At 35.9% G+C, this 13,515-nt stretch overlaps 1 protein-coding gene and 2 gene segments (V, D, J or C); 2 read left to right on the forward strand and 1 right to left on the reverse strand.

The window, feature by feature from the left end:
* The first annotated feature begins 2,707 nt into the window (after positions 1-2,707).
* On the forward strand, positions 2,708-9,701 carry LOC128014070 (uncharacterized). The gene is made up of 4 exons (XM_052597299.1): positions 2,708-2,904; positions 5,147-5,247; positions 5,349-5,654; positions 9,622-9,701. The coding sequence occupies exons 1-4, from the start codon at positions 2,708-2,710 to the stop codon at positions 9,699-9,701; spliced, it is 684 nt and encodes a 227-aa protein (XP_052453259.1).
* Positions 9,702-9,801: 100 nt separating this feature from the next.
* On the reverse strand, positions 9,802-11,423 carry LOC128014071 (immunoglobulin lambda constant 7-like). The segment is given in 3 exon segments: positions 9,802-10,331; positions 11,279-11,327; positions 11,409-11,423. Coding segments are annotated over 3 exon segments (378 nt in total).
* Positions 11,424-12,073: 650 nt separating this feature from the next.
* Positions 12,074-13,206, forward strand: LOC128013769 (immunoglobulin kappa variable 1-9-like). The segment is given in 2 exon segments: positions 12,074-12,216; positions 12,358-13,206. Coding segments are annotated over 2 exon segments (375 nt in total).
* The last annotated feature ends 309 nt before the right edge of the window (positions 13,207-13,515 follow it).

A 13,515-nucleotide genomic window follows, 5' to 3' on the forward strand; every position in this document is an offset into this window, starting at 1 on the left:
TGCCACTGCATGCCTCACTTGGGCCACTTTGGGCCAGAAAACAATGTTGCTGCCTGTACATTGCACAATTAACCTCTAACCTTACAGCTGAATCAATGCAGTAACTCTGTTAACTACCAATGATATTGTACCAAATGTTCAGACTGAATATACAGAGGAGAACTGGTCCCCAGTGTTTTTGGTTAGTCTTGTTTCTCCAAGGGTTTTTTTTACTCCAGTATCGACATCTTACAGTTTTTTCTTAATTAACCACCGTTGCCTTTGGCTTGCTTGCTGTATGTATGACGACTAATGCATTTAACACCAACTATTAAAACAGTGAGGGTGTTTTTGACCACATAGACACAATAGTATGTCTTTCTGTCAAAATTATTTGAAAATGTTATGCATTTTGAAAAATGTATAAATGTCTTACATTGATAGTGTGCATATTGCTTGAACATTTATATGTAAAAAAAATGTGTAGAATTATATTATAATTGCAAGTTATAATTAACAATTATAAACTAGCTGCATTTTTAGTTACTTTCAGTGCACAAACAGCCATTATTGCCTTACTATTACTGATTTGTAATAGTACAAGTAACTGTTGTACTATTTTATGTACTGTGTTAAATGAGTTAAAAGTCAATTACAATTGTAATTTCGTCATCATAATGTGATAATTGCTGTATGATTTTCTTTGAAAACAATAGTTTCTTAAATAATATACAATCAGCAATTGCAATACATAAACTGCTTGTAAGCAAAACCATATATAACAACATAAGTATACTTATTACAATATTGAAAATAATGTAAAAAATTACATGAATTAGGTAGTAAGTCAAAATAAATAAAAATCAAAGTGTGTGTGTGTGTCTATATATATATATATATATATATATATATATATATATATGTATGTATGTATGTATATGTGTATATATATGTATATGTATATATATATGTATATGTATATATATATATATATATATATATATGTATATGTATATATATATATGTATATATATATATATATATGTATATATATATATATATATATATATATATATATATATATATATATATATATATAATTATCTTTCTACTATGTGTGTGTGTGTGTGTGTGTGTGTGTGCGTGGGTGTGTGTGTGTGTGTGTGTGTGTGTGTGTAAAAAAAATCATACATTGTTTTAGCTGCACACTCTTGTATAATTAACTCCATTTGCAGGTGTTTTCATTGCTGTCTATTACACATTTTTTGTGATCTGATGTTTCTGAGGATTTCTGCCGGGGCACACATATAATGACATGAATCTATTCATCCGAACTTCTTTCGGGTGACAGGATGGGTGACAGGATGGTCTGTTGCTGGTGGTGTAATGTCATGAGGAATGTTTTCTGGACCCATGTGGACCTGTTAACACCAATCAGTTATCACTTAAATGTCAAAAACTAGAGTATTGTACCTGATTTCTCTCTTCATAATTTCTGACCTGTCTTCTGTGAAATGTGTTTTGACTGGAAAGTACATCAGCTGCGACCTACAGCCAGGGTTGGGAAAAGATACATAAAAAATTTATTTTAAAATGAAATACCTTCAAGTCTATCGAAATAAACTACAAAATACAGCAGCCAGACAATGTATCAAAATAAACGGTAACACTTTAGTATAGGGTACAATTCTCACTAATAACTAGTTGCTTATTAGCATGCCTATTATTAACATATTGGCTGTTTATTAGTGCTTATAAAGTACATATAATGCATGACATCCATAATCCTACCCAATACCCTAAACTTAACAACTACCTTATAAACTATTAATAAGCAGCAAATTAGGAGTTAATTAAGGCAAAAGTAATAGTTAATGGTTAGTTAATAGTGTGAATTGGACCTTAAAATAAACTACTGTGTTTATGTTGTTCCAAACCCGTGAGACCTCCGTTTATCTTCAGAACACAGTTTAAGATATTTTAGATTTAGTCCGAGAGCTCTCAGTCCCTCCATTGAAGCTGTGTGTACGGTCTACTGTCCATGTCCAGAAAGGTAAGAAAAACATCATCAAAGTAGTCCATGTGACATCAGAGGGTCAGTTAGAATTTGTTGAAGCATCGAAAATACATTTTGGTCCAAAAATAGCAAAAACTACGACTTTATTCAGCATTGTCTTCTCTTCCGTGTCTGTTGTGAGAGAGAGTTTAAAACACAGCAGTTTGTGATATCCGGTTCGCGAACGAATCATTCGATGTAACCGGATCTTTTTGAACCAGTTCAACAAATCGAACTGAATCGTTTTAAATGGTTCGCGTCTCCAATACGCATTAATCCACAAATGACTTAAGCTGTTAACTTTTTTTTATTTTTTTATTCATTTACTCAAACAGTCCACTGACTGAACTGCTGTGAAGAGAGAATTGAAGATGAATTATTATAAATAATAAATGTATCATATATCAGCATGCTCTGTTTTAAATAAAGGCAAGCAGTGCTTTTCAGCTCAAAACAGTCTTTAGCAACTTACCATAAAACTATCTTGTAATATGTAGACGGTCCCTCTGATGGTGATGACATCACTATTCCATGGACGTAAACGTGTTTTTCAAACTTTTAAAAACATTGAATTCTGCAGAAACATGGATGGGTACGGCTCATTATAGTCGGTAATGAAAATTAATTGTAAATATCCTTTTTATTAAATGCATATTAACAAAGCTATTGAACATGGAAGTCCGAATGTGTGAATATGAAACCAACTTTACTGCAGTCAGATGTTCAGCGTCCTCAAAGGAGCTTCATGATACAGTCAAACTACACAGAGTCAACACACAGAGAACCAACAGTGATCTGTTTCAGTGTTTGAGCTTCACAGACTTGTGTAATAATTTCCTTCATCTGCAGGAGTTTCCATGCTTCACAGAGTGATAGTCGATTATAAAAACCAGTATGAGCATGAGTTCTGCGGCCTCATTTATAATGACACACATATAATTTTCTAAAATTCTCTATGAGTGATTCATACCCCTCCATCACACACACACAATTATATATATATATATATATATATATATATATATATATATATATATATATATATATATATATATATATATATATATACACTGTTAAAAATCGCTGTAAAAAAACGGCCAAATTTCGACAGTAACATACTGTTTTTCATTTTCAATTCAGTCACTGACGAACAGCTGCTGAATCACTGGAAAAAGAGAAACAAGACACATACTAGAACTACAAATGACTTCAGCCACAGCTTTAGATGAAATCAACTGAATATTTAAACAATCAACAAACAGCTTTACCAGCTTCACACATTACTAACCAGACTGACTTTATTTCTATCAGATCAGAGTTCAGAGCTCAAAAGATCTTTTTGAGAATTTCAGAGATTTAGATGATGATGTTACTGTTTCGTTTGACGTCACCATTGTGGAGATCAGTGTTTGCTTTAGTTGGGCTCCTGACCCTTGACTTTTGTACTTTGAATTTTGTCTCAATGCTGTATTTGTATCTTTATGGTACATCTGTTACAGTAATATCAATACTGATAGTCAAGTGATTATGGCTGTTTCTGTCAGGCATTTTCTACTAGACTGACTTAAAGTGTTGCTATAGTACTGCTATAGTGAAATATATGAGTGAATTACTGTCACGCTGTCAGTCTCTGTTTTCCTGGGTGTTCCCTAGTGAGCTCACTTCTCCTTAGGCACTTCACCATAGGCATTTTAATTCCTCTAGTCTGGTCCTGTCTTCACAGTAATTGCACTCCAATTAAATCGCACAGGTGCTGACAATCCTTTGTCATTAGTCTCCATATATATAAGATGAATTTGCATGCTTATAAAATCATTCTTCTACTTCAATTATATATTAAGTCATCATTAAACTGAAGAGGTCCTGTTCCAGAGACAGCCATTCATGCCCAGGCCATGACACCACCTCCACCAAGCTTTACAGATGAGCTTGTATGCTTAGGATCATTTGCAGTTCTATTTTTTTCTCCACACTTTTGCTTTCCAATCACTTAGATAAAGGTTAATCTCTGTCTCATCGGTGCATCAACTCCGATCCAAAACTCTACTGGCTCACATTTGTGTAGAACATTGCCTTTCTATTTTTGGTGCTAACTGGAGTCAAATTCTGTGTGGAATTCTCCTGCGGACTGTAGATTGACCGAGCAACACCCCAGCTTTCTGGAGGTTGTTGGTGATTTTATAGACATGTATTTTGGGGTTAATTTTCACAGATATCATGATTTGTTTGTCATCAACTACTGTTGTTTTTCTCAGCCGATCAGGTCATTGTTGGCATTGCTGATCCAAACTCTTGATTTCTCATATTCTTTGTTTTTGCTATTGTTCTATTTGACTTCCTCTTTTTTTTTAGCATCCAAATTGCTTGCTTTTCTATTAGAGTCGGCTTCCTCATCTTCATCCTGGTTTGTGTGTGTCATCATCGAATGCAAGACTTTGAATGCAGAAGTAATGGATTTAACTGATAAGACACATTCCCTGCTTTTAATATCTGAAGAATTAATGCAACAGGACACAGCTGAACACTTAGAAAGACCTGTGAGGCAAATGTTTCAATACTTCTGCTCACATAAAGGAGATAAGGAGATGAAACTCTATTAGTGCTTATCTTCTTAGCTGGTGAAACATCTTTGTGTTGAATCACTCAATAATAAAAAGTGACATTCTTTAGTTTTGTCTCATATTCATCTTTTAATTGTATTTACAGGTTTCTTGACTCAAACAGAACAATTTTGTTTTTACTGTTACAATACTTATGGAGGGCACTGTAAGTGGACCTTCCCTCAGTGATTATTTCTGGAACCTGGTTGATACACGTCCAGTTTTGTGTGAGTGAAGGAAATCCACTTGCTAGTGGAGATATTTGTGCTCACACATTACATGGATCACAGAACATTATGTACTCTCGACTTCTGACATTAAGATCACGCTATAGAAACAGCCTGCAATTATCTATGAATAGAAAAAAAATTACCCTAGGCAGCTGCTTATACATATGAGGATCCGACACTGGAGTTAGACATTTACTACAAACATGGGGCGGGGGGCACATAGACACACCCCTGGAGCTCTGAGAGTGTTTATAGAGCTGTGAGTTTAACACTTCATGACTGAGAGCAGAACAGAACACAATCTTCATCATCACACAAGACACAACAACAACAATTAACAACATCATCATCCTCATCTGGACTCTCTCACTGTTTGCTCAAGGTTTGTGTGATAAAATTTGATAATTAATATTAATTATTTAATATTTGAAATGTACATTATTGTCACATTTGTCTAAATATTATTCTTGTTCTTTCTTTCAGAGTGTAGAGGACAGTACACTGTAACTCAGAGTCCATCATTAATAACAGCAGCTCAAGGACAAGAAGTCAGAATTAACTGTAAAACCAGCAGTAGAGTGTGTAATGGTAATGTGTTACACTGGTACTTACAGAAACCTGGAGAAGCTCCTAAACTCCTCATATATCAGACATCAAACCATTACACTGGAACTCCTTCTAGATTCAGTGGCAGTGGATCTGGCAGTGATTTCACTCTGACCATCAGTGGAGTCCAGACTGAAGATACAGGAGATTATTACTGTCAGAGTCTACATCTGTGTTCACACAGTGATAAAGAGTCGTACAAAAACCTCCGTCAGTCAGAGTCACAGTGACTGCACTGATACAGCTGAGAGACACTGCAGCTGCTGATGAGAGGATCACAAACAACAAATAGTTTATAGCAAAAATTAGAGAGAGTTTATACAATATTTATTTACCTATTATACTTATTTAATAGGCATATATATATATAGCGTAAAAGAAGAGAAACCAACGTGGCCAAGTTTGTTAATTACGACCCATACTTGGAATAAGTGCTCTGCATTTATCCCATCCAAAGTGCACACACACACACTAGGTGAACACACACCCAGAGCAGTGGGCAGCAATATTTTGCTGCGGCGCCCGGGGAGCAGTTGTGAGTTCGATGCCTTGCTCAAGGGCACCTTAGTGCTGTAAATTTGTGACGGTGGGGTGAAGGAGGTACTGGAAACAGATGTGAGTTAACAATTTATGAAAGATGAGACACACAAACAAGAGTTCAGTAACAAGGCTGGGAAGACGGTGAGTAATCCAGGTGAAGATGGTGAGATGGAAGCAGGAGAGGATGGAGGATGGTGCTGAGTGATAGTGCGGAGAGTGGATGAGGTTCCGGGGAAGACACGGGCATCCAAACGCATACAACACTAAAGCAAACAGACAAGGTAGCGACATTAAACAACGATCTCAAAAACACAAGACGTGAGACAAGCCAATATATAGGGGATGAGTAATGAGTGACAGCTGTTGTTGATGACAATAAACTGAGACGCCCACAGACTAATCAGTGCAGACGCGAAACACACAGACTTCACCACAAAGTGCAAAACCCAGAGATCACGGTTTACCCACCGTGACACAATCCCACCACCTACAATTCCTGCCGGTACGAGACTCAAACCCACAACCTTTGGATTATGAGTCTGAATCTCTAACCATTAGGGCATTTATTCTGTGATCATTGTAAAGTTTAGCCAAGTATTTCTTTGAATTGTGTGTTTAAGTTAACAAATGGAAGAACTATCTGTCAGGATCTGTGAGGGAAGACCCAAACGCAGAATGGCAAATACAGGGTTTATTAATCACACAGACAGTGCACAAGAGGGTGGGTGAGCAGTGAAACAGTCCAACAAAGACAGGACAGATGACCGCTGGAGCCAGCCTCAGATAACAGTCTGTAGAAGAACAGCAGTGGCAGGAAGTGGCAGGGCCAGAGAGATGGTGGTGAGGGCCAGACAGGACACACTGAGACAGAGATCTGTCACTTGAGGAACACTGACTCAGAACCAGTTTAACAGTCAGTCAGAGAGAACCAGCAGACAATCAAGACAAGCAATGAGAAAAACCCTGAGCAAAATAATAAAGATCTGATAGAACTTAAAGTAACAAAACAAATAATAACACGTGAAAACCTTTGTGAATACATAAATATCAGAAATTCAATAATGAATTACAGTCCACAAACAGCATTACACACATCTCTTTTATCCAGGTGTGGAGGGCAATGATGATCTCTGTATATCTTTTCTGGTGTAATGTAGTAAATCTGAGCTGTCAGAGAGTGAGGGAGAAATTCAACTTACAAATGAGGATTCACTCAAGAAATTAATTATCATTGAGCCAATAATACTGCTCATGTTTGTTTCTGAATTAAATTTGTTATTAAGTTATTAAGTAAACAGATCAATAATTAAAACTGGCCATTCTCAAACTTTTCTAATATAATTGTCAATGTAGCTGTATGTTACAACATCTGGAATCAGGGCCTGGTCTCCTTCATTCATAAAACTGGAGACAAGTTCAACCTCAATAACTACTGCAGTTGAATCCAACAAGGTAATAGTAGAAAATCCTCAGCCGTTATTAACTTCATTCTTTTTATCTGTTTGAATCCAAAGCTAATGTATCAGATGAGTCTGTATATTGTACTGATATTTAGAAAAGTTACACAGTGTACAGTATCTTTAAATTATTAAATAATTACATTAAACTCTGCATATACAGGATAACAATAATTGTACAAATAATGTAAAAACATTAAACCCTATTATACCAGTGTTTTATTTATACTGAAATCTGCAAAAAAACTAAGCATACTAAACAAAAATACGCTCAAAACAGAAGTCTGTGGTTAACTGAGGCCGGCGCATGCTTACAGCTGAACTAGACAGACTCATACTGCGAGAGTACAGTGAAGCTGGCAAGAAACAGAGAGATCCCATTTGTAATGTATTTTATTTTTATTCATTTCATTTATTAAACTTTCTTTTGGAAATATTGCACTCATCTCAACAAGTTGTCATAACATTATTATTCTTAATCTAAATTAACTTTTCTTTATAGCGCTCACAACCCACTCTTAGTTTGTCATCAATTCACAAGTTCACGCTTACATATGATTAGCTGAGGTATGGAATGCGTATTTGGCGTGCTGTCTGGTGAAGGGCTCCGAGCTCGGCAATGGCCCGAACCTAGAGTACCCCCCCTTTACCTGTCTAGTTGTAAAGTTAACTCTAAGAGAGGCGATGGGGTGGCGAAGGGATGCTGATAAACCATCAATGGATGGAGATACGTCAGAGGTATTTATACTGTGGTATTGATTACTTGATTGTGGTCCACTGGTGGATTAAGTATCTGATGCGCTCCTACCGAACCTTGTTAAAGGTCCCGTTTTTCATGTCTTTTTGAAGCTTTGATTGTGTTTACAGGGTGCAATATAATATGTGTTCATGTTTTGCGTATAAAAAAACATAATATTTTTCACACAATTCACTTATCTGTATACCGCTGTTTTCACTGTCATAAAAACGGGCTGATGACTTCCTTGTTCTATAAAGTCCCTCCTTCATTAATACGTAACGAGTTCTGATTGTGCCAGCGGTTCCTGTGTTGTGATTCGGCACCAGCTTAGCGCACGTCGCCCTCCTGGAAACTTTGAGACATTGGTCATTGAGAGAACGGCTCCAATGCTCCAGCAGGAGGAGGAGGTATTCGGGACGGACAAGGGGATCCATTGGGAACAACAGAGGAAAAAAATAAAACACTGGATGGAAAAAAAACAGAAACAAAAATGGAAAGAATAAACAGATTAAACTGTTTTGGTCAGTTCTTTTGACACGGTTGCACTACTTTAAGGAACTAGGAGATGAGGGATACTCACAAATAACAGTCTTTAATAATCACATGCAGAGGAACATAGAGCTGGCTGGACACACATGTATTATCCTACATGGAGAAACTCGAGACCCGACAAATATGAAACTCACAAACTGGGACTTAAGTAGAATAATGAGCTAGACCTTACGAGACACACCTGGGAGCAATCAACACTTAGACATATGGGCAAACTAGGTCACGGAGCACATGGGGAGCAAACACACTTACCTGTACATATTCATGTCGAAGTTCTTTGACCCTGACACTGTTCCTCTCAAATGGGACCCTGTGCAATTGCTTCAAGCTCATGTTGTGCTTTACCAAGATGCGTCTGATAGTTGTAATGCTTACTCGATTTATGTTGATGAATACTTGCCTATCTGCCTATCAAATACCAGAAAAAACACAACTTATCAATATTGTAATGATAATGCATTTCTAAATACTAAATTGAAATGTTATTGAATTACATTAGAATACTATTTTACATGAACTGTAAATTAATCAAATTAAATTGCACTGAATGTTCTTGAAGTGATTCCAATATCACACCATTAAATATATTAAAATATATATCAAATAGCTAAAAATGTATCTTAAACATATCTTGGAATATGCTTAATATACGTATTGTTTCAAGATAATACATTAACTATGGATTAAGTATGGTATAATTTAAATATAAGTATGCCATATAAAAATATTTAAATATATGTATATTACACCTGGGCTGCTGGTCTACAGCAGAAGTGAAACTGGTGTGTTTCGGTCCAGATCATGTAACCAATCAAACAGTGACTCTGGGAGTGTGAGCTGAAAATCTCATTTGCATTGTCAGGGTGGAGTGATTGTGATCCTCTCAGAATAGAGCAGCTCTGTCTCCAGAGACCATGTTCAAACCCCAAGAGCTTTATTTGACTAGATTTACTGCTACTGATCGAGCTTCTGAAAAACACCTGGACAAACACTACATGCATCTTCATCTGTTAGTTGAATGATGTTGTCAGACACAAATGGAGTTTGTTGAGAAGCTTTATTGAATGTTGCAGCAAACACAGCAGATTGAAAGATCAGCCAGTGCTTTGACACTAGAGCTCTCTTTCAGTATTGAGTTGTAAATGACTACAGCTGCAGCACTAGACTCATGTGAATCCTGCCTGACACAGGACACTCAGATACGCTCATCTTCAGGAGAGAGCAGCGCTCACTGGAGAAACATCAGCACTGCGAGCGACTAACAGCGACTCTTGTGGAACGAGGCCTCATGAGGAGCTCCATCATGTGTTACTCTGCAGACGTACTGCTCTCCCGCTTCCCAGCGTGCTTTGCTGAGGGTCAGGACACTACTGCGGCTGTAGCGGCCGTCCTGCTCGCTCTCTGCGCTGGTCACAACCCCCTCGGTGACCTCTGAGCCGTCCAGTGTCCAGCTCACCAGCGCCCCCTGTGGAGAGTAAGAGCTGAGCAGGCAGAGCAGTGCGGCTGAGTCTCCAGAGATCTGCAGAGAAGAGGGCGGCAGCAGAGACACTGAGGGCTTCACTGTGGGACCAGCTGCAGGAGACAAACACAACACATTCACAAACACAGAGAAAACACAAACACTACATACATTTCAATGAAACCTAAAAAATGAAACAAAATATATTAAGATATTTTACTGCTTTAATCCCAGTAGATTTATATCCCTAAATGATGTCTTTGTATCGTAGTACAGTGAGAAATTCAACTCAAAACACAATTTCACGGGTATTGTGTGACTACAAATGATACTGAAATTAGAAATTAAGCAACAATGTTCTTTTATATATATATATAATGAGCTTTTCTTAAATGCACTGAATTATGAGCACAACATGAGCAAAGGAGTTTCAAAATCATTGATTGATCTATAGAAAGTAGCTCCATTTACATTTTAAAGTATTTGTATTTTCATTTTAAATCTTTTTTCCCCCATGTACAATACAATCAAGAGTGAGCCACATTATAAAAAAATGTAATAATTCAGTTGAAATCATCTGAATTTCTAAACAACACAATATTTGAGTTTAAATATTTACTGTACAACTATATTTATAAAATGTGTAACACTTTGCAGTAAGGTTCATAAGTTAACTTTAATGTATTAATTCATATTAACTAACAATGAACAATACATTTGTTACAGTATTTATTAATCTTAGTTAACTATGATTAATAAAGGTTCAACTGTTCATTGTTAGTTCATGTCAACTCTGGTCCATTAATTAATATTAGCAGATAAACTTTGGATTTTAAAACGGTATTAGTAAACAATTAATATGGGATAGACTGAGATTAATAAATGCTTTACAATAATTTTTCATTGTTACTTCACAGAAACTAATGTATTTGACTGAATAAATCAAATAAAATATATAAAATTCTGGTTCAGATAAAAAAAAAAAAAAAATGCTAATAATAATAATAATTGTACACCATCTAAACTGTATGTTTTTAATGGAGAATTTTAACAGACTTACCGAGCACCAGTTTAGTTCCTCCACCGAAAGTCCACCACAGTGATACAATCTAATGAAACACTCGTACAAAAACCTCTATTCCACTCGAGTGAACACACACTCCAGCAGAGAGAGAAACACTTCAACACACTGAGACTAGAAACATCTCTCCATTTTTCAAATGTAAAACTCCTTCATACAAAATATTTTTTACATTTGATTTCTGACATTAATTTATATTAACCGTGCAATCTTGTAATAAGTTTATTCAGTTGAAATCAATTTATCATCGTGTCAATGGGTAATTCATCTTGATTATAATGTTTCATAAAGTGTTTTATTCTTCTTATTCTCACCCTTCACTTGAAAAAACTCACTCTCAACAGAAATGGTGTAAAGTACAGTAATGAGATGAAGACTTAAATCAGAGGTTTAGAAATAACTGCTTTATTCTTCATAATGGTGGTCCTCCCTCGTGAATATCATATGATATAATATAAATGAATATAATAAATGAATCATGGGTGATAAATATTTCTGAAGAGGGTGATTCTAAAAAGGGTTTTGTGTCACATTGCATTCAGTGTAAAGTTCTTATTTTAAAATACTATACTTTATTTAAAGGTGATGTTGCAGTGTAATTACATAAATACTGTGTAATATTAATTTCTATGAATGTATGGTTATGGTTAGGGTTTTGGATTATGCATAATTTAACGTTGTTGTTAGAGTAAGTACATGTAACAAAATCTCCTTAAATACAGCAGTTGTGAATCCTGCCCACTTCTTTGCATGGTCAGCACATGCTTCAGTGCTCTGAGAGTGTTTATAGAGTTGTGAGTTTAACACTTCATGACTGAGAGCAGAACAGAACACAATCTTCATCATCACACAAGACACAACAACAACAATGAACAACATCATCATCCTCATCTGGACCATTGCAGCTTTTATTCAAGGTGAAATATTAAGGTTTGATATATAAGCTTGAATAATAAGCTATTGTTGTTGTTGTTGTTATTATTTTACCATTTTAATATGCCAATATTCTGCTATAAAGGTGATTTACTGACAAACTGACTTTATTTTCTCTTCTTCAGCCTCCAGAGGAGTCACTCTGACTCAACCTAAAGTTAAAACTGTCCAGCTCGGTCAAACAGCTACAATAGAGTGTAACATAGATGTAGGGATATATAGTGACTACTTATACTGGTATCAGCAGAAACCTGGAGAAGCTCATAAACTCCTCATAAAATTCATAAGCACCCTCCAGTCAGGAACTCCATCTAGATTCAGTGGCAGTGGGACAGCAAATACTGGAAAAGATTTCACTCTGACCGTCAGTGGAGTCCAGACTGAAGATACAGGAGATTATTACTGTCAGAGTTTACACTCTATCAGTAGTAGCTGGGTGTTCACACAGTGATAAAGAGTCGTACAAAAACCTCCGTCAGTCAGAGTCACAGTGACTGCACTGATACAGCTGAGAGACACTGCAGCTGCTGATGGAGGTTATTTCTTATAACAGTCTCATTTACTCAAAAATGTTAAAGTCTTGTACTGATTTATGAATCTTTCTGGTTCTTTAATGTGTGTTTCACTCATTACTTCACCATGGATGTATTTAATTCATCATTTAAAATGTTCCAGCATTAAACAATCCAATGTAATCTGAAGATACTTACAGTATAGTACAGTATGCAGGGAAACGGTGTCCTTTCAATCCAGAATCACACAAAATAAGTTAATCATAGCAACTCCTTTTGCGTGTCATAGAACATTAAACTTTAATTCCTATTATCTTTTTCTTCTTCTTCCAAAGTGAAAATCTCAAATGATGTTTTGTGTTAAGAATCATTCTGTGAGTCAGTAGTGAAAATTATGTTTTTGGATTTCCCACAATCAAATTATATTTTCACACTTTTTTCATAATTAATATTATAGCTTGATTGGAAGATTTTCTGCTTATAAGTTATATTAACCTTTGTTTTTCAATTTGAGAAATGTTTTGGTGGAAATGATGCCACAGTGATGACCAGACTCGCGGCCAACGGACGGTACCAGAAGTATTTTAACATTTTTGGAAGAAGGAACATGTCTCAGGTATGTAACATAAAATCTGTTTTATAAATCTTTATATATATTAATACTGGTGATCTGAGTGAGTGCTGATTGTTTCGTTTGGTTTATTTCAGTAGAATACAGTGAAGTTAGTTAAAATGGCGTCTTCATACTCTATCCAAATTTCCACCGGCAGG

Source organism: Carassius gibelio, chromosome B25, assembly GCF_023724105.1.
Source record: "Carassius gibelio isolate Cgi1373 ecotype wild population from Czech Republic chromosome B25, carGib1.2-hapl.c, whole genome shotgun sequence".
In the NCBI taxonomy this organism is placed as follows: domain Eukaryota; kingdom Metazoa; phylum Chordata; class Actinopteri; order Cypriniformes; family Cyprinidae; genus Carassius; species Carassius gibelio.